General features: G+C 36.1%; 3 protein-coding genes across 5 annotated transcripts; 2 read left to right on the top strand and 1 right to left on the bottom strand.

Moving 5' to 3' along the window:
- Nucleotides 1-170: 170 nt before the first annotated feature.
- Nucleotides 171-4,906, top strand: LOC131550591 (archaemetzincin-2). Its single transcript, XM_058792782.1, has 7 exons — nucleotides 171-310; nucleotides 756-1,038; nucleotides 1,134-1,307; nucleotides 2,175-2,303; nucleotides 3,040-3,203; nucleotides 3,697-3,873; nucleotides 4,014-4,906. The coding sequence occupies exons 2-7, from the start codon at nucleotides 756-758 to the stop codon at nucleotides 4,140-4,142; spliced, it is 1,056 nt and encodes a 351-aa protein (XP_058648765.1). The 5' UTR covers nucleotides 171-310; the 3' UTR covers nucleotides 4,143-4,906.
- A 147-nt stretch (nucleotides 4,907-5,053) lies between these two features.
- On the bottom strand, nucleotides 5,054-11,598 carry LOC131550590 (monocarboxylate transporter 7). 2 transcript variants are annotated; one of them, XM_058792781.1, is made up of 6 exons: nucleotides 11,471-11,597; nucleotides 9,723-9,966; nucleotides 9,444-9,587; nucleotides 8,222-8,350; nucleotides 7,311-8,099; nucleotides 5,054-5,461 (listed from the first exon to the last, which is right to left on the bottom strand). In XM_058792781.1, exons 2-6 carry the CDS (start codon nucleotides 9,958-9,960, stop codon nucleotides 5,250-5,252), a joined length of 1,512 nt encoding a protein of 503 aa, XP_058648764.1. In that variant the 5' UTR covers nucleotides 9,961-9,966; nucleotides 11,471-11,597; the 3' UTR covers nucleotides 5,054-5,249. The 2 variants fall into 2 exon arrangements, 1 of the variants encoding a protein (XP_058648764.1); XR_009273587.1 differs by having other exon boundaries at nucleotides 5,323-5,461; nucleotides 5,909-8,099; nucleotides 11,471-11,598.
- arsg (arylsulfatase G) lies at nucleotides 10,574-20,966 on the top strand. Of its 2 annotated transcripts, XM_058792779.1 has the most exons (12): nucleotides 10,574-10,670; nucleotides 12,353-12,583; nucleotides 12,660-12,847; nucleotides 13,043-13,090; nucleotides 13,538-13,649; nucleotides 13,751-13,885; nucleotides 17,549-17,745; nucleotides 17,849-17,929; nucleotides 18,153-18,261; nucleotides 18,338-18,458; nucleotides 18,560-18,650; nucleotides 19,626-20,966. In XM_058792779.1, exons 2-12 carry the CDS (start codon nucleotides 12,366-12,368, stop codon nucleotides 19,901-19,903), a joined length of 1,578 nt encoding a protein of 525 aa, XP_058648762.1. In that variant the 5' UTR covers nucleotides 10,574-10,670; nucleotides 12,353-12,365; the 3' UTR covers nucleotides 19,904-20,966. The 2 variants fall into 2 exon arrangements, with proteins under 2 accessions (XP_058648762.1, XP_058648763.1); XM_058792780.1 differs by lacking the exon at nucleotides 10,574-10,670 and having other exon boundaries at nucleotides 12,072-12,583.
- Nucleotides 20,967-21,057: the final 91 nt, after the last annotated feature.

The following is a 21,057-nucleotide window of genomic DNA, read 5'->3' as shown; positions in this document are numbered from 1 at the left end:
TATGAATGAAATATTACAAATTATAAATGGGATTAATTACTCATCCAGGTCCAATAGTGTTACTTTTTACAGTGTGTAAATATAATATGCTTATTTTTTTATGTCTGTAACGTTAGTTAAAATAAATAAAGTAAAAAAAGTCCAGGGACTGGGACTTTACGTTTGAAAAGTTACCACAATGGCAGCCGTAGTGAATATCTTAATGCGGCTTTTGAAATGTATGGTTTCTGTTTACTATTTTCAGCGTTTTATCTGAAACTCAACAACTGAGTCCAGTCTTCGACCTTTATCCTAGAACACAGGATAAAAGGTAGCTTTGCTTTATTAGTATGTGTTGACATGGGCTTCCTCTTTCATTTAGGGTAACTTGATCTTTTAGCGCGAATCAATGTTATGCTAATATCAAGTCAACTCGAACTGTGTTGTCATTCAGTCTGTTTATGAAGTCGTGGTGCTAAATATAAAAAAATGGGCTTTGTTAATAATAATTAATAGCGTGACGTTATCGCAAACATATATCGCCTATATGATACAGATAGTCATAATACACTTCCACTAACAATGTAGCAAAAACAGTGCAAGTGTGACAGTGAGTGAACACAAAATACAACACAGGACATGACAGTACTGTAGGCCTACAGTATTAAACCAGTCCAGTATACTCATAACACGCATTTTAAGTTTCTTATTATATGTTTATTGGCTACTTGGTTAATATTTTACTTTACAAGTGTGTGTATTATTAATATGGACAGATGCAGGTTATTGAGCATCCTGTTGAGAGACTGCACACTGCTCTCCTGTCCACACGGAAAGATCTAATAGAAACATACCAACAATTCAGCAGACCAGAGAAGACACTTTTAGAAGAAGGACTCCGGCCTGGCAATTCACTTTTCAACCCCATCACCATTCACTCCGACTCAGACTGGATTCCTGCACATCCAGAGGATCCGCAAGACTTTCAGAGTTTTTACATTAACCCTTACCGCCGTTCTCCAAGCAGTGGGCATAATACCATCTACATTCAAACTATTGGTCAGAGCCCTTAGTATGTAAAACAGCTTAAATGTGTCATTTATTGTTAGTAGTATATTTACATTTGTAATTTTATCATGTTGAACAATGCACAGGCTCTTTTGGGGAAGGAGCGGTTGTGGCAGAGCAGTATGTTGAATGGCTGAAGGACTACTGCCAGGCATTTTATTATGGACTAGCGGTCAAGCTTTTACCACCGGTAACAGTTGCTTCAACAGCCTGTTCATTTCGCATCAACGACAACACATACAACCTTCAGCTTCATGCTGGTTAGTACTGCTGCTACTGAACTTAACCAGAACCACTGGCTAGGTCTGTGCCTAAGAAGCTTTTTAGCAACATTTATGAAATGTTTGTCCGCATAAAATCAAAATTCACACAGTTTATTTACTTTTCTTGGACTTATTTTGAACAACTAGGCCTATATATTTGTACATATTTTTTCATACACACTACACCTCAAAACTGGGGTCAGTAAGATGTATTTTTTTATGAATTTATTTTATTTAGCAGTAAATTGATCAAAAGTTACAGTAGACATTTGCTGCAAAATGTTATCATTCAAAAAAAAATTTCAATGTGTCTTCACAAAATCAGCATATTAAAATGATTTCTGAAGGCTCATGTGACACTGAAGACTGGAGTAATGGCTGCTGAAAATCAAGCTTTGCCATCACAAGAATAATCAACATTTTAAAATATATTAAAATAGAAAACTTAATTTTAAATCATAACAATATTTAACAATATTGCTGTTTTTCATCAGATAAATGCTGCCTTGGAAAGCATAAGGGACTTCAAAAACATTAAAAAATCTTACCAATCCCAAACCTTTGAACAAATGTACAGTGTATTTGTTATTAAAAAATACATTGATAATCTTAAATTTTGATCAAAATAACTTGCTGTTCCTCTGAAGACTTTTCTGCTGAAATTACTTTTAGTAATTAGTACTAGTTATTTAGGCAATGTTTTAGCAAGACCGAATTAAGTCTGAGCTCAGGTAACACCTAATTCATTCAGTCAATGAATAAAATCTCTTTTACAAACTATATATTATGGAAATAAGATTGGTTGTAAACAGCAATTCACACTGACTTGTAAGTAAACTTAATGCTTTCTTTATATGTTTATAGGAGAGCTGTTGAATTTCTTGAAAAAGAAGAAGCCCAGAGATGCCTTTTGCATTGTGGGGATCACCATGATTGACTTGTACCCCAGAGAGTCATGGAATTTTGTTTTTGGCCAGGCTTCTCTCACTGAAGGTAATTTTTGATTTAGTAGCCATGATCTTGTTAATGCTGCAAATTTTATTGTAACTTGAAAGCAAAGTTGTTATTGTAGCACAGTGTCTTTTTTTATTTAAAGGGATAGTACACCCAAAAATGAAAATTCTGTCATTAATTACTCACTCTCATGTCGTTCCAAACCCGTAAGACCTGTGTTCATCTTCAGAACACAGATTAAGATATTTTTTATGAAATCCGAGAGCTCTCTGACCCTCCCATAGACAGCAAGCGCCACCTAACACCATTTTGGAGAGTATCACAACGCATGCACCTGCTTTTCCTGCACCTAAACAATGCATGCGCGTGGTGCTGCTGATGTAGAACACGCGTGTGCTGCACCTTGTTTACATTCAGATGAATGCACACGCATGCGTCATGATACTCTCCAAAATGGCACCAGGTTGATGTGGAGGAGAAGAATTGTTGAATTATGTTATAGTTATTTTGGGGGTTTTTTGCACACAAAAAGTGTTCTCGTAGCTTTGTAAAATTACGGTTGAACCACTGATGTCACATGGACTATTTTAGTTTCTGTGCCTTGATCGTGGTAGGACCCTTGCTGTCTATGGAGGGTCAGAGAGCTCTCGGATTTCATCAAAAATATCTTTATTTGTGACAGAATTTAAATTTTTGGGTGAACTAACCCTTTAATAAACCTTTTGTTATTTTCAAAAGGCACTTCAATGAAGTGTGAATCTTTTTGTCTCTATAGGAATGGGAGTATTCAGCTTTGCCCGATATGATGATCATTTTTACCAGAGAAGCTATGCAGGACGGCTGAAGAAGAAAATTAAACTGAAGCAAGGAGACTATTCAGTGTTTGAGAATTACTACACTCCTCCAATCACTAGCACTCTCCTCCTCCGCTCCTGCAAGGTGAAGTGAGATGACTGCCCAACCCTCACAAAATGCATAAATATTTTTAACTATTTGTAATATACCCAATAATATATTTAGAAAACACAAAACTATGATGCTTGTTTTCACCAGAGGATAAACAATAAAAAAAAAGGTAATTGCCGCTTTTTTTAAAATCTCACAATGCTGATTTATTTCTCACAATTCTGAGTAATATCTGAGCTTTGTCTCACAGTTCTTGGAAAAATTGAGATGTAAACTCAAAATTGCACAAAAAAAAGTCAGTATTGAGAGATGTTAAGTCGCAGTTGTGAGAAAAAGTCAGATGTAAACTTATAAAAAAGATAAAGGGAACAAAAAAGTCAAAATCGCAAGATGTAAACTCAGAATTATGAATTAAGTCAGAATTGTGAGATAAAATTTCACAATTACCCTTTTTATTTTTTCATTATGTTGAAGAAATAAGCTTTCATAGTTTTTATTTGAACTCTTATTTATGCATCTGTTGTAGACCCTGACGCATGAGATTGGACATATATTCGGTGTGAAGCACTGCCAGTGGCTAAACTGTGTCATGCAAGGCTCCAATCACTTAGAGGAGTCTGACCGTCGACCACTTGACCTTTGCCCCATCTGTTTGCGTAAACTACAGTCAGCCATTGGATTCAAGATAGCCGGCAGATACAAGGTAAGACCACACCCTTCCATAACTGCTTGTAGTTTGCAGCAGTGGATATTACTATTTGAAACACTCTCTAGTGAACTGATATAACTGAACATTTGAACATCACTAACTTAAATAAATCAGTATAGTCTGTTACTCTACAGGCCTTACTGCACTGGATTGAAGATGGAGCTGCCAGCAGTGGACAACATTCAAAACCCACTCAAGCCTTCCAAGAGTATAAACACTGGTTGTATAAGTGCTTACGAATATTGGAAGGTGAAAAATCATGAGCCTGCCAATATGATCTTTTGCTTCCTTCAAGTAATGTCAAGGCAAGTGGAGACATGCTATATGCACATTCTTGAGCTCTGTTTAGAGCTTTGGTGAGAAAGCTTCTGCAAAGAAAATAAAAGTAAAAGTGTATGTAAATAGTGCTTTTTATTTGTATGGATCAAACTAAATAAAGTTTTATTTCTCTCTTTTGAGTTAAATCAGAAAACAATTTTGAGACAGTCTAAAAAATTTTATTTTTCGATCTGATTTGAAGATTATAATAACAATTGTGTCTATTGCGCAGAAACAGAAGACCTCACAAAACCACATATTCACATTTCACTGAACATACAGAAAATATAATTCCTTTCCATTATAAAATTCAAGTCATGTGACAGTTTTTCAATAACAAATATAGTTTTACTAAAGAGGTAAGTGATGAAGCAGTCTTATAAGACACTTTCACTTTTGAATTTGGCGTTGCATTACATTGGAAATCCTTTGTCTTCATTTCACAGTTACATCAACCTGAGCTCTGTAAAGCCTTGAATTCACAGTTATCTCTATATAATAGAGATGCAAATGTAATCCACAGTTGAACACTGCATCATGAGCATCGGAAGACTAAACAACACGATTTGCATTAATAAAGTTGTTTACCCGGTTTTAGTATCTAGTTAGAAGACAGGTGTTGTAGTATGCTAGTTGAAAATTGAAAGCTCTTTTGCAATTATTAAACAAGGTTCATTTTAAAAATAAAGTATCACATACCTCTTTCTAACTCTTTCCTATAAAATTTACATTGTTTAACCTTAGTTGCTGAATTCAGCATTATCTTTGGTCATTGCTTTACCCATCCGTGCCTAGTAATCACCCTTGCCTTTAATCACTAAAACCACGAAAATGTGGTTTCCTGTTACACAGTGTGCGCTTCTTTTGCATCTAGGATTCTAATCAACAAAAGACTAACATTCATAAATGTGATTTTCAAGTCTAATCATAGTTTTCATGACAGCTACTGTTAATATAGTGTACTGTGATAATCACATGTATGATCTCAGTGTATAAACTTGTTATCACCAGGTCTGATAGTATCTAAAGTCCCACTAAATTCACAAAGGAAGTCAAGACTTAATATCTTGATTATCCACTTCTAGAATTTCCTCCAGTTTGTCTTTGGACACTTGCTCTACTATGGGGTTATTCTGTCCATTGTCCCTCCTCGAGTACAGTTGAGCTGGACGTACGAGCCCAAGGAAGATGGCACCTAGTCCCATTCCCGCAGCACAGGAGTAGAATGCAGCCCTGTAATTTTGTGTAACATCCACAAGGACACCTAGAATATTTGAGAGGGAAATGCAGTAAGTTGCTTGTTCAGGGAGTTTTGCATTCTACTGTATATACACTGAATCCGGAAAAATATAGCCTGGTACTGTATATTAAGCAGCACAAGTGTTTTCAACACTGAGTTATAATAATGCAATAATAAATGTTTCTTGTGCACCAAAACAGCATATTAGATTGATTTCTTAAGGATCATGTGACACTGAGTAATGGTTTCTGAAAATTCAGCTTTGCCATCACAGAAATAAATTATATTTTAAAAACACTGCTCAAAAATTAAGGAAACACTTAAATCATAAATTGGATCTCAATGAACAAAATTGTGTAATTCGTTGAGAACAAAATTATGTGACAATGGTCAATGGAAACCCAAATAATCAACCCACTGAGGGCTGGATTCAAAACCGCATTAAAAATCAAAGTATAAAATTGAAATTACCTGCTGATTGAACTTGCATGAATTTCCCCAAAGCAACTCAAAATGTAAGTCAGTAGTGTGTATGGCCCCCACGTGCCAGTATGCACTCCTGACAACATTTAGGCATGCTACTGATGAGATGAAGGATGTCCTGGGACATCTCCTGCCAGACCTGGATCAGGACATCAGTGAGCTCCTGGACATTCTCCTGCCTGGTGCTCCTTAGTGGCTTGGGATGCTCTGATACAACGTCCCAGAAGTTCTCAATTGGATTCAGGTGTGGGGAACATGAGGGCCAGTCAATGTCATCAATACCTTTGTCATCCAGAAACTGCCTACACACTCTGGCCATATGAGGCCAGGTATTGCACCAGCAGGAGCCCAGGGCCCACTGCACTAGCGTAAGTTCTGACAGTAGCTCTGAGGACCTAACAGCAGTAAGGGTACTTTTGGATAGCAAATAGAGGTCTCTGCGACCCTCCAAGGATATTCCATCACTGAACCACCACCGAAAAGGTGTAGGCAGCACAATGTTCTCCATGACTCTTTCAAGTCTGTCACATGAGCTCAGTGTGAACCTGCTCTGATCCCTGAACAGAATGGGGCACCAATGGCAGATCTGCCAATTCTGGTGTTCACTGGCATATGCCAATCAAGATGCATGGTGCTAGTCTGTGAGCACAGGTCCCACAACAGGACCCTCATGCTGCCCTAATGCCACCATCTGAGAGATTGTTTCTGTCAGTTTGGTCAGAAGTGCACACCAGTAGCCTGCTGGAGGCTATTTTGGAGGGCTCTGGAAGTGCTCATCCTGTTCCTCCTTGCACAAAGGAACAGATAGCAGTCCTGCTGCTGGGCCCTCCATACCTCTCCATGCCAGTCCTTTCTACAGCCCTGTCCAGCTCTCCTCGTGTAATGGCCTGTCTCCAGCTATCTCCTCCATGCTCATGAGACTGTGCTGGGAGACACACCAAACATCCTTGTGATGGCATGTATGTACCATCCTAGAGGAGCTGGACTACCTGTGCAACCTCATTGGGTTGCAGGTACTGCCTCATGCTACAAGTAGTGAGAAGAACCCTAACAAAACACAAAACTAAGGACAAATCAGTCAGGAAGGATAACGAGAGAGCAATTGTCTTTTTGAGGGTGGTCTTGTTTTTGCCTCTCCAGTGCACCTGTTATCACTTTCATTTGCACCAAAGCAGGAGAAACTGATTCTCAATCACTTATGCTTCCTAACTGGACAGATTGATACCCTTGAAGTTTAAATAACTTGATTTTATGATTGTGATGAGTAAGTGTTCCATTTTTTAGCAGCGTATATAACAGTAGAAAACAGTTATGAAAAAAATTTGGAACATTAAAGTCTTTCCAACCCCAAAACTTTGAATGGTAGCTCAAAACATTTAATTCTTCTTACCTCCTAATGGTGGACCAGCCAGTCCTGCAAAGCTCTGAATACAGACATAGACGCCTACAGCTAAGGGCATCCTCTGGATCCCTACGACATCGTCCTCGGCCAACATTGGGATGTGCGTGGATGCAATGTTCCCAAGTAAGAAGCCGTAAAGCACACAGCACACTGCCAGTCCCCAGAAGCCATTTACCACAGTAAACAACATCAGCACCAGGCACATCAGTGACACGCATCCAAGAAGTACGAAGATCTTCCTGATACGCCCCCAGTTCAGGACCCATCCGATGGAGAGACGTCCAAAGATCTCAGCAATGGCCATTGTTGACAGCATATAGACAGCTTTGTCCCTCTTGGTACCCAAACTGGCGCTGAGCTCCACCACATACAACTGTGGGGCGAAAAAGCCCAGTGTTGCAAAAAGGCCAAAGGCTGAATAACATAAGAAACTGCATTCTTTTAGTACAGTCAAATCTAGGAGCTTATTTTTGGTTGACATCTGTTGTTTTGGATGGATCTGAAGTGGTTCCACTTCTCTCTGTTCCTTCCCAGATTTGAGACCCCGTTTCAGCTCATCAAGTGACTGTGCACCTGAATCTCCAGAGCTAGCAGAGCCTTGCATTTGTTCTTCAGGAAGAGAGCATGTGATCTTCTGCTCAGTATCTGTTGGAGAAGTCTTTGGTTTGATGACTATGGGACAGAGCAGAGCCCCACAGATAACAGTGATGCCCTGTAACGTTCCAATCACCACCATTGTGTACCTCCAGCCAATGAAGTTCTTAAGAGCTGTGAAGGCTGCAGAAACAAAAAAGCAATATGTCTGACTCTGTGTGTTACAATTATGAAACACTTATTTTAACATAGTGACACATAATATGTGATGACATTACATTGCAGATGAGCATCCCTGCCCTCACCTGGCGCAAAAGCAAATATAGCAAATGACTCTCCAGTTGAGGCCATGGCTGTGACCACAGAACGACGTCTGCTGAAGTACTGGGACAAGATTGTGACGGTTGGCAGAAATGTCAGACAGTAGCCCAGTCCTACAGAAAGGAAGAGGCATCTAAAAATCATTAGATGCTTTGTTCATCTTGGTTTTGTTTTTAGTTAGTAAATCAAACTTCTTAATCAAACATATAAATGACTAGTTTTTACTGTAAAATGTATATACTTACAGACAATCCTGGAGCAGTTTAGTTATGAACATAATACAGTTAATTAAAAAATAATAATAATGAAAAGGGATCCAATGTTTCAGACTTATACAGGTTTGATATTTCCTCTGCATACATTTCTGTTCTTGCTCTCTTTTTGATCCTTCAGAAATAATTCAAATATGATTGATATGGTGCTCAAACAACATTTTATCAAACGACTTATCAACGTTGAACATTGACTGTGCTGCATAATATTTTTGTGAAGACCCTGACAAATGTTTTTTCAAGATTCTTGGAAGAATAGAAAGATCAAAAGAACAGCATTTATTTGAAATCGAAATATTTTTGACCATTATAAATGTATTTACTGTAACCTTTCATCAATTTAAAGGGATGGTTCAACAAAAAAAATGAAATTTACCCCATGATATTCTCACCCTCAAGCCGTCCTAGGTGTATATGACTTTCTTCTTTTAGACTAATACAATCAGACTTATTAAAAATATCTGACTCTTCCAAGCTTTATAATGGAAGTGAATGGTGGTCGAGATTTTGAAGCCCAAAAATAGTGCATCCATCTATCAAAAAAGTACCTCACGCTGCTCTGGGTGGTTAATAAAGGCCTGAAGTGAAGTGAATCGATGTGTTTGTGTAAGAATATTGTCCATATTTAAAACTTTAGAACCGTTGATGAGAGAGTGGCGTTCCAACGGATGATGTAGGACGTAGGCGTAGCAAAAGCTCCTGTGAGAATATGTTAGTCTCGCGATCGAGAACCAAGTTTTGTTTACAGCAAAGGAAAACCAGTCTCCTCTGGTTTGAGGGTGTACATCATGGGGTAATTTTCATTTTTGGGTGAACTATCCCTTTCATGCATCCTTGCTGAATGAAATATTAATTTCTTTAAAAATAAAAAAACTTACTAACTAAAATGTTTGAACATTTGTGTATGTATAGTAGCCTACAAGGATTAACCTACCTGTCACAATCCCAATAGTGAGGTACATCTGATTGATGGAGCTGGTGAATGCTGTTGAGATTGTGCCCAGAGATATGAGGAATCCTCCAAACATCACAACTGGCTGGAAGCCAAATCGATTACTCAGCACTGATGATAATGGAGCTGAAGAGACATGGATGGCAAAGTTACATAAATGAACCAACATATAAAAAAAGAGTAAACATACAGCTAAGAGGAGTCAAGCTAGCAAGTTATTTTTAAAATTTCAAAATTTTAAGTAACAGTTACAAACCTTACCTGTGAAAGTCATAACAAAGACACATATTGAAATGACCCATGATACTCGACTGTTGCTCTCGCCAAAGTCACTCATTAAGTCCTTGAGAAAAATCCCAAAACTTTTGATAACCCCGTAAGTGAACACCTCCACCAGGAAAAAGGCCACAGCCACAATCCAACCCCAACCACCATCTGGAACCTCTGAGTACACTTTAGAGCCAAGACAGCCTTTTAGTCTGAAAATCCACAGTGCCATTATGACCTGTGAATGTGACAAAAAAAGGTAAGATAAAGGTAAGCTATGGTGAGTAAATAAGTGAATTAACTTTTACAGCCACTCAGATCCATCAGTATAAACTGTATTTGGGCACAACCATGATCATTCCCACTTGTAATGAGACGTTTAATTTGAAAGTAGACACTGTCAAAGATGAAAAACTTAACACAGATATACATGGTTAATAATTCTATAAAACGTCAGACAAGGTTTTGGGACAGGGGTTTCTGTTATGTTGAATTTCTGATGTGTGCTAGAGACCAGTGTAACTTGTTATTGTTAACTAAAATAAAGCTGAACTAAACTTATTATGTTGATCATATTATCACAATATATGTAAATATTTATATAAATGACTCAACTAAGGCAGTTAACTGAAATAAATGAGAACTAATGAAATAACTAAAACCAAAACTGAAATAAAAATAAAGCTAAATAGAAATAAAAAAAATTAATAAAAACTAATAAAACTGCACAGAACCAAATTAACAAACCTGAAAATTTAAATAAACTTAATTTATGAAACATCACTGGGGGGGAAACAGCAAGTATAACAAATATAGTGCAAGGGGCGTTACCAGAGGGATGTTGCGTCATGATAGGGGCGGCGGGACATGAGTGTCAACAAACTGATGCGCAAAACAACGACTGAAATATTTTCATTGATTAAAATCATCGCTCGGCATTAGGTGAGGAGTAATTAGTCTCATAGTATTATTATAAGTCATAATATATCGTGTTCAAAATGTATATAGAATCTAAAGTTTGTTCAATTCCTTCTTAGCCTTTCCTAATGTTAGGACAGCGACAGCTAACATTATTTTAGAACAGCTCCATTCCTATCATTTTCAGACTACAAAACTTAGTCAAAAACGTTACTGCTTTAACTCCTCAAAGCATCATACATGTGGCATGACATTGTCTATTTTGTTTATTTGTATATTATTCTTTTTATTATCTGTGTCCTGTCCTGTCGCTGTCATTCTGTTGCACTGTGGAGCTTCTGTCACTATAACAAATTCCTCGTATGTGTAAACATACCTGGCAATAAAGCTCATTCTCATTCTTAATTGTCACAAATAAACATTCATTAAACATATATTAAGTTTAGTTAATTTAAAAAAAATTTCATGTTTCAATACGTTTGTTTTGTTCTAAATCACTCTGTATGTTGTCAAAAGTAAGGTGAGTCAGCATATAGGCTATATATATATATATATATATATATATATTTCAACCATCTTACACCACCTGCTCTATCATGATTCCAGCATGTGTTTTTTCAGCTTCTTGCCACGTGGTCGTTTCTATGGTCAGGACCTCTATACAAATATAAACATGTGGTTTTGTGCCTTCCTGCATACATATGTGTGGTGCGCACACTACCTGACCCATGTGAATTGTTTAACTCCTTTAGTTGTAGTAGTCATTTAACCATTGATATATTGTAACATTGAACATTCAGAACTAAAAAAAAAAAAATGCATACCTTATCCTGTCAGTGAGAGGAATGTTGTTACTCCACTGCTGTACTGTAGTCCATATGGTGCTGCTTCCACTGTCTCAAACACTGAGCTCCTCTATGGTGGGAGGTTACAGCTGTTGAGTAAGTTGAGGATTGGTTTACAGTCAGTGTTGAATGAAAGGCCACACCAGCAACCCCCCATTTCCCTTGAGCTGGAATGTCAAAGGAACATGCCGTCTCTTCTCCCCCACCATAGTGTAAAGTGGGAACTGCAGGAGTGACTGTACTGAATGCACAGACTGGTGCATTAGGTAAAGTTTGTTATATAACAGTTAGCAAGATCTGCTCAAACCCAACAGTGAAAAGGCGCTCCTCAGTGAGGGACTGTCCAAAGGGCTTTATGCTATGAAAAACTGCAACCTCAGATAACGTTTGATCCATTACATATTCAATCAAATGCCTGAAATATCATCCATATAACACCATATTAATGTAATTAGTATTTTGTTTTTTATTTCATTTTCATTTTAGTTACATTTTAGTAATTTTGTTGTGCGTTTTGTCATTTTTAAATATGTCTGCATATTTTATTTCAGTTTTAGTTTTATTATTTTAGTACATCAAAACAGCTGAAATAAAATAATATGAGAAAATAAATAACATAAAATAATATTTTTTAAATATTTAATTTCAATTAATGTTTATTTCAAGTAACAAAAATGTTTTAATAGTTTTAATTTTAGTTAACTATAATAATAACCCCCATTGAAGATATCTGGTTGCCTGTTTTTATTAATCATGATGTTTTTATAGTTGTTTTTCCCCTTGTCTGAGTATGCTAAGTAGCAATCAGTGTATTAGTAATTATGTGTCAAATAAATCATAATTTAAATGTTGTCGTCTTAGGTTTAGCATAAAAATGCCACAGTTTGGATTGTGTTTACTGCTTCTGTTCTCTGGACTGATTCATCACATCAAAAGCCATATTAAAAAGGAAGACAAAACTAGTGAAAAGGAACGACCCAATTTCATCATTATCCTAGCTGATGATATTGGATGGGGTGACCTCTGGCTGAACAGGCCTGACAACTCCACACCAACACCCTGGCTGGACTCATTAATGCTGAATGGCAAAAGGTAGTTTTATCATTACAGACACAGTTTTGTGCATAATTATGTCTAATTTTTGGGGCTTGTGTCTGGTGATTTGCAGATTCACAGACTTCCACTCTCCTGCCTCCACATGCTCGCCATCACGTGCTGCCCTCCTGACCGGCAGACATGGGCTACGCAATGGGGTCACTCATAATTTTGCAGTGGGGTCAGTCGGAGGGCTGCCACTCAATGAGACAACGTTTGCTGAGCTCTTGCATGATGCAGGTTATTATACAGCCATTATCGGTAAGCACAGAATCTCAAAGAACATGCAGAGAACAACACGATTAAAATCCTGAGAGCAATGAACTCTACACTGTGCTGTGATTAGCTCCTAACAAATAAGCATCGTCACCTTGGCAACTAATAAGCCTCCCAAGCTAAACTTATTATATGTAATAATATTTCAATTCCAGTTACCTTATATTGATTTTAAAACAGGAAAATGGCACCTTGGACACAATGGTTCCTACAATCCTGTTCATAGAGGTAAAATCCAGCAACTTAATATTTTATTTTTTTTAATTAGTTTTAATTTGTAGATTTTGTAGATTGTAGTGTTTTTGTCATTATTATTTTAAATTTGTCTATATAGTTTTTATTAATTTGTATTAATTAATTTTTATTTCAGTTTTAGTCTTTTATTTTTTTTATTTTAGTACATCAAGTTAAACTTAATGAAAAAGTTTAATTCCCAGGTTCAAATTTTAGTTAACATTTATTATTATGTCAAGTGATGAAAATTTTACTTAAAACAGTGAAAAATAAATAATATTACTTGATTAAAATTTATTTAATGAGAATTTTCTTGACATGGAATTATTTTTTTCCACATTAAATTACATTTTTATATATACATTGTAATTATTGTCTAACGTGTGTTTATTTTAAGCCATGTCGTGAGGAAATGCTCACTTTTCTATGTTTAAACTACAGGTTTTGATTATTACTTCGGTATTCCTTATAGCAACGACATGGGCTGCACTGACAAACCAGGTCTCGACCTTCCCAGCTGTCCACCCTGTCTCCACAGTCAGTATACTACTAGGTTTGTGTTACTATTCAGGCCATATAGGTCAAAACACACATCAGAAGCCACATAGCCTGAGGTTTTGTATACAAATATGTTGAAAAATCTTCTCTTAACAGGAAGCATGAAGAATGCTACACTAAAGTGGCATTGCCTCTGTTTGAAAATGAGACAATAATTGAACAACCCTTGGACACATGGAGCCTTAAAGACAGATATGCCACAGCGGCAGTCAATCAGATATTCACAGCCAGGTTTGTTCATCACTTCTATACTATTTTATACCTATATGCTGATTTCGATACCGATATAAAACTCCATAATAGCCTGCCTTCTGGCAAACTGTGCTTGTAAGTATTTCTAAAACTTCTGTTGCACAGATTGTTCCCCCCCAAAATTCGGTACTATTAATATTATTACTGTTATTAAAGGTTATTAAACCACTTGAACTTCTTGGTAAAATATATGTAAATTCAAATGGTCTTTAACAGGTTTTAGGTATTAAGTGTGAGGCCAAAACATTCTTGATTAAAAATGGATTATAAAAACAGTTTTGTGACACAGGGGACTTTGTTCAGTCAATATAAGGTCTCTAGTCTGTAAACAAGTTTACTGGGCAGGAAAAGTTGCAGTGTTGACCTTTGACACAGTCTAAGGATAGATCATCATCTGTTGGGCTGCATGTGCAACCAAGTCTCATCTATTTCTCATTTCAGCTGTATACTTGTACAGAGACCTGTGACAGTTTCAAAGCCAGTATCAGTCCTCACATAAATCTGTTTGAATCAATAGATAATATATTGACATTGGGCCAGTAACCATTAAGTATAAGATAACAATAGTATATATTATTTTGTATATTATATATGTAGGGGATAATGCATGGCTAGCTGTGCATTAAATGATTTTAATTCACAACGTGGAGGCCAAGAACCACCCAATGCAAAGCGCATTAATGCATTAAAATCATTTAAGACACAGCTAGCCGTGCATTATCCTGCTTATACCATGGTCAACTGTCACCATTGACAACTTAAAGCTGCTAATGTTTGCAGCACAATATTTGACCACAAGGGTAAAAATGGCAGTCATTTTGTCAGTTAGTGCTAGTATTCTGCTTGCTTCAAATCAGACACAGAGATGAAATAGTGCGGTAAGATCACATTTATTTGAATGAATTATAGCATTTATTCGAATTAATTATTGAGAGAGAAAAAGAGAAAGAGAGAGGGAAGACAGTAGTGTGTGGATTACCTGTGTCTGCATGTCTCTCTGCAAACAATGAAGCTGTGTTTAGTTACTTAAAAATCAGCAAGGATTCTGAGGAATATAATGTAGTGATCTAGTATCTAGGCTATTTTTTCAATAAAAGTAGTGGGGTGGCATTGACAACAAGTTTCTGTGTGCGTGCAGCACCATCTGCTATCTCCAACCTTTCTTTCACTGTGTGTGTGTGTGTTTGTGTGCATCAATTAAAGCAGTGCATTAATATAGAACGGTGATTAAACTGACTTGGAACTACCTGTGCATTATACGGTTTTAATGCATACCTGCCAGCCAATCAAAATCGAGTATTCAGACAGACCATGGTATAATATTATACAACCTGAATTCCGGAAATGTTGGGACGTTTTTTAAATTTGAATAAAATGAAAACTAAAAGACTTTCAAATCACATGAGCCAATATTTTATTCACAATAGAACATAGATATAACAAATGTTTAAACTGAGAAATTTTACAATTTTATGCACAAAATGAGCTCATTTCAAATTTGATGCCTGCTACAGGTCTCAAAATAGTTGGGATGGAGGTGTGTTTACCATGGTGTAGCATCTCCTCTTCTTTTCAAAATAGTTTGAAGACGTCTGGGCATCAAGGTTATGAGTTTCTGGAGTTTTGGTGTTGGAATTTGGTCCCATTCTTGCCTGATATAGGTTTCCAGCTGCTGAAGAGTTCGTGGTCGTCTTTGACGTATTTTTCGTTTAATGATGCACCAAATGTTCTCTATAGGTGAAAGATCTGGACTGCAGGCAGGCCAATTCAGCACCCGGACTCTTCTACTACAAAGCCATGCTGTTGTAATAGCTGCAGTATGTGGTTTTGCATTGTCCTGCTGAAATACACGTCGTCTGGAGGGGAGCATATGTTGCTCTAAAACCTTTATATACCTTTCAGCATTCATAGTGCCTTCCAAAACATGCAAGCTGCCCATACCGTATGCACTTATGCACCCCCATACCATCAGAGATGCTGGCTTTTGAACTGAACGCTGATGACATGCTGGAAGGTCTCCCTCCTCTTTAGCTCGGAGGACACAGCGTCTGTGATTTCCAACAAGAATGTCAAATTTGGACTCGTCTGACCATAGAACACTTTTCCACTTTGAAACAATCCATTTTAAATGAGCCTTGCCCCACAGGACACGACCATGAACCATGATCACATATGATTTCCTTTTTGCATGATAGAGCTTTAGTTGGCATCTGCAGATGGCACGGCGGATTGTGTTTACCGACAGTGGTTTCTGGAAGTATTCCTGGGCCCATTTAGTAATGTCAATGACAGAATCATGCCGATGAGTGATGCAGTGTCGTCTGAGGGCCCGAAGGCCACGGGGATTCAACAAAGGTCTTCGGCCTTGTCCCTTACGCACAGAGATTTCTCCAGTTTCTCTGAATCTTTTGATGATGTTATGCACTGTAGATGATGAAATTGGCAAGCTGTTGCAATTTGACGTGGAGGAATGTTGTTTTTAAAGTATTCCACAATCTTTTTACGCCTCTGCCCATCTTTACTTCTGAGAGACTCTGCCTCTCTAAGAGATCCCTTTTATAGCTAATCATGTTACAGACCTGATGTCAATTAACTTAATTAGTTGCTAGATGTTCTCCCTGTTGAATCTTTTCAAAATGTCTTGCTTTTTCAGCCCTTTGTTGCCCCCGTGCCAACTTTTTTGAGACCTGTAGCAGGCATCAAATTTGAAATGAGCTCATTTAGTGGATGAAAGTGTAAAATTTCTCAGTTTAAATATTTGTTATGTTCTGTTGTGAATAAAATATCCCAACATTTCCGGAATTCGGGTTGTGTATTGTATAATATTTTGTCTAAATTAAAAATAAAACACTGAAAAATGCAAACTATTATTTTGCATTCTACAGGTGAATTTAGGTATCACAACATTATAATACTGTTTGAAATTTGGATATTTATTTTGGCATTTACTAAAGAACATTTAACAGTGTTATTAAATTATTAGTGATTTTAAAGATGAACAGTTTGTGAGCATTAAATGATGACAGGGGTAATCTAACTGTAAACAGAGTAAAAGAGCATGTACAATTAAATTTACAATATCAACTGATACCAGTACTCTACTGTTTGGGATCAGTAATTGTTTTTAAAGAAATTGATAATTTGATGCAACAAAGATGCATTAAACTGGCAGAAAATTAAAAGTGACAATTATATTTTAATTATAACAGTTTAACAAAAGATTTCTAATTAAAATAAATGCTTTTTAACTTTCTTTTCATCAAAGAGTCGTATCATGGTTTCCAAAAAAATGTCGTAATGATTTCTGAAGGGTCATGTGACACTGAAGACTGGAGTAATAATGATGCTGAAAATTCAGCTTTGCCATCACAGGAATAAATTACATTTTAAAATATAATAAAATGGAGATCTGTAGTAATATTTCACAGTTCATTCATTTCTTCTCAAATAAATGCAGCTTTAGTGACGAAAAGAGACTTCTTTCAAACATAAAATAATCCCCCGACATTTGAATGGTGGTGTTAAAAAAATCTCTAATATCTCCTGATGGTACCACTACACTGTGCCTCTCTATAACAAACTTATCCTTCTGTCACTGTACAATTTGGGTATAAAATGTTTTGTGTTAATGTGTCTGTGAAGCATTTTGAAGAAGCAGCCGTTCCTACTGTATGTGGCTCTTGCTCACATGCATGTCCCACTGTTCCATAACGCCTTCCTAAACGTTACGACACAAGACCCTTACACAGCCAGCCTCAGTGACATGGACTCTTTGGTGGGGACAATCATGCAAGCGGTCAACACTGAGCAGCTGGAAAACACATTGATATGGTTCACTGGTGAGTTATTTTACACGTACAGTATTTACTCTAAGGACTAATTTGGGTTAATTGTTTCACTAAAAACGTTGCTTAATAGTAATACAATGCATCAATTTCTAAGGTGACAATGGCCCGTGGGAGCAGAAATGCCAGTTTGCTGGGCATGTTGGGCCTTTTGTTGGAAAATGGCAGACGAGCAGAGGTAATGAATTCTCATTTATTGAAAATAAATTGTATTTTTTCTGTTTTTATAAGATGTCATACCTTTAATCTGCCACAAATAGAAGATATTTAATGAATGAACATCCTGGTTTTTCTGTGGATGCAGATTTCATGCTTACTTGTGACTTTTCTTCAGTTGTTTTAGATAACAAACCCACTAATTGAATTATCATGTAATAGTCTGTTTTCATTTTTCGGAGCAGGTGGCGGCTCAGCCAAGAGAACCACATGGGAAGGAGGTCATAGAGTTCCCACAGTGGTCGCATGGCCTAAGAAGATCAAACCCAACAGCACCAGCAGCGCCCTGCTGAGGTACTGGAAAATTATGAACATTGTGTAACGTGATTGTTTTGTTTTCACTGTATGACGACTGGCTTTAACTCCTTAGTGGTCTGGATATCTTTCCAACTATTCTCTCCCTGGCTGGTGTAAAACCACCATCAGATCGACGCTATGATGGCATTGATATAACTGACATTCTGCTCAACAACACTGACACAGGCCATAAGGTACAGTGTGTTTGGATGACACACCACTTTTACAGACCTAAACAAATATTTGTGAAATTTGCTTTCACTGGCTTTCTGTAAATTCTTTTTCCCGTCTTCAGAGTCTCATGCATCCAAACAGCGGTGCTGCAGGACTGTTTGGCGACCTTCAAACCGTCAGGCTGAAACATCACAAGGCATTTTACATCACAGGTTTCTGTTTATTAAAGACTTCCACTTAAAAATCAAATTAAAGAATCAATGTATTTAATATTCAAGAATAAATTTAAAAATAGACTTATTTTAGTTTACTGAGGGCTTAATTACAATTTAAAAATAAAATGAAAGAATCAGTGTATTAATTCAAGAATAAAACTGTAAAAAAAAAAAATGTTTTGAATTGACAAATAAATAGGCTTATTTTGGTTTATTGAGTACTTATTTTCCAGTTAAAAATAAAATAAAAGAATCAATGTATTAATTCAAGAATAAAACTGTAATAAATATTTTGTTACTTGACAAATACATTTATTTTAATCTGTTTAGTTTGTTTTATTATTTTAACTGTTGATTTAATTAGTTTAAATGTATGTTTTAATTCATGCAGTTAAATGTAACTGTAAAATAATAAACTAAAGAGTCACATTTTTATTTATTTTTAAACTGAATGTTTATTGGTTTTTAACAGGAATAAAATAAAAATACCACATATCAAAATTACAAAGTCACATTTTCAAGTATTTATTTAAATGCTTAAAAATGTAGTTAAATGTAACAATAATAATAAATTAATAATTATTATTTATTAAATGCATATTTTTAAATTGATAAATAAATAAACTTTTACATTTTTTAAATTCATGTTTAAATATGTATTAGTGAAATAATAAATTAAGAAATATAATTTTCTATAAATTGACAAATAAATAGACATTTTAAACTTATAAGATCTTTTAAAAATATATAATGTAACAGTAAAATAATGAATTAATAACATTTTTTAAACATGTATATATAAAGAGGTATTTGAAACAGTTTAAATTGTGTATAAAACATTACTTTAATGAAACTATGAAATAATACATTAATAACTCATTTTGACATGCAACTTTTAGTCTAAAGTTCATTGACTGCTTCCATGTATTAACATTTTTTGGTTGGTATAATGGTTCTGATGTGCTCTCTCAGGTGGATCAGTGACATGCGATGGAGGAAGCGGACAGCAGCAGTATCACGACCCCCCTCTGATATTTGACCTCTCATTGGACGAGGCAGAGGAGAGCCCTCTGAACCCTGAGAGTGAGGAGTACAGATCTGTCCTGAAGGAAGTGGAGAGAGAGAGAGAGGCTCTGCTATGGGACATTGCCACAGATAAGGTATCATTGGCCGACTACAGCGTGAATCCGGCTGCAGTCCCCTGCTGCCAGTCACACAAGCCCGCCTGCCGATGTCTCAGTTTAAAATGAGGTCAGTTGGCTCAGCCTTGAACACAGCACTGTTTGTCAATGGGCTAGATCACATCAACATATTGAAAGCACAGTGGGAAGAGCATAGTTCAAATATTGAGCGCAATGTCCCAGAAAACCACACTAGACTACCAAGAAGATATATTGTTGATGTGTAAAGATAAGGCTGTGTAACAGGAAACTATAGATTCCAGGATGTTGCAATGCATTTCTATTCTGCTTTTTCATTATGAGGTAGACCAGGCATTTTCAAACTGGGGTCAAACCCCAGAGGCCTGTAAGAGGGGTAATCTCAATTACTAAAGAAATCATGAGATTAATAACTTTCATTCTTTTGACAGCTCAATTTTTAACAATATGAAATAATCGGTCACACTTTAAGGTCCAATCCTCTCTGTTAACAAACCATTAACTAAGACTTTTGCCTCAATAAACTCCTAATTTGCTTCTTATTAATAGTTAGTAAGGTAGTTGTTAGGTTTAGGTATTGGTAGGATTAGGGATGTAGAATATGGTAATGCACAATGTGTGCTTTATAAGTACTAATAAACAGCCAATATGATAATAACTGACATGCTAATAAGCAACTAGTTAATAGTGAGAATTGGTCTCTATACTAAAGTGTTACCAAAAAGATTTGTGTATCTTACATTACTGTATGAAAAGTGCTAAATGTAAAATAATAGTTATTAGTTAATAGTTATTTAATTTTGAAAAAAAAAAAACCTCTTTATAATTTTATAGGTGCCTTTATATTTAGGGAGTATATATTTTAGACAATTCAAATATGAATGTATGAGATACAAATAAAAATAGATGGAAATATTTTGTATATAAATGACAAAATGGATGAGAAAGTGTTACATTAAAAAAGTGTTATAACAACCGTCTTTCTTTTTCCTTACCATGACTCCATCTTGTGGTAATACTGTGAAAAATTACTTTTTACTGGATTGATTAATATTTAAGAAACTGATAGTATTGTGTTTTGTTACTTATGACATGGCTAATCACCATAGCAAAAAAATCATTAATTAAATTATCAGCATTTCTGACAAAAGCACATGAATCTAAAATCTAGTCTAAAAAAAATCTAACATAAATATTACATTAATGCAGTTTTAGAATTAGTCCAACTTTCATTGGATGCTCCT

Source organism: Onychostoma macrolepis, chromosome 12 (genome assembly GCF_012432095.1).
Source record: "Onychostoma macrolepis isolate SWU-2019 chromosome 12, ASM1243209v1, whole genome shotgun sequence".
NCBI classification, from domain to species: domain Eukaryota; kingdom Metazoa; phylum Chordata; class Actinopteri; order Cypriniformes; family Cyprinidae; genus Onychostoma; species Onychostoma macrolepis.
Note: the sequence above shows the minus strand (reverse complement) of the source record. Positions and strands in the feature narration are given on the sequence as shown.

Excerpts from the sequence above, each read along its gene's own strand:
- LOC131550591 (XM_058792782.1), top strand. The coding sequence starts at position 756 with ATGCAGGTTATTGAGCATCCTGTTGAGAGACTGCACACTGCTCTCCTG. Across the intron at positions 1,039-1,133 it reads CATCTACATTCAAACTATTG|GCTCTTTTGGGGAAGGAGCG; the intron begins GTCAGAGCCCTT and ends AACAATGCACAG. Across the intron at positions 3,874-4,013 it reads AGATAGCCGGCAGATACAAG|GCCTTACTGCACTGGATTGA; the intron begins GTAAGACCACAC and ends GTTACTCTACAG.
- LOC131550590 (XM_058792781.1), bottom strand. The coding sequence starts at position 9,960 with ATGGCACTGTGGATTTTCAGACTAAAAGGCTGTCTTGGCTCTAAAGTG. Across the intron at positions 8,100-8,221 it reads TATATTTGCTTTTGCGCCAG|CCTTCACAGCTCTTAAGAAC; the intron begins GTGAGGGCAGGG and ends TTGTTTCTGCAG. Across the intron at positions 5,462-7,310 it reads GGCTGGTCCACCATTAGGAG|GTGTCCTTGTGGATGTTACA; the intron begins GTAAGAAGAATT and ends CAAATATTCTAG.
- arsg (XM_058792779.1), top strand. The coding sequence starts at position 12,366 with ATGCCACAGTTTGGATTGTGTTTACTGCTTCTGTTCTCTGGACTGATT. Across the intron at positions 12,584-12,659 it reads TTAATGCTGAATGGCAAAAG|ATTCACAGACTTCCACTCTC; the intron begins GTAGTTTTATCA and ends GGTGATTTGCAG. Across the intron at positions 13,091-13,537 it reads CTACAATCCTGTTCATAGAG|GTTTTGATTATTACTTCGGT; the intron begins GTAAAATCCAGC and ends TTTAAACTACAG.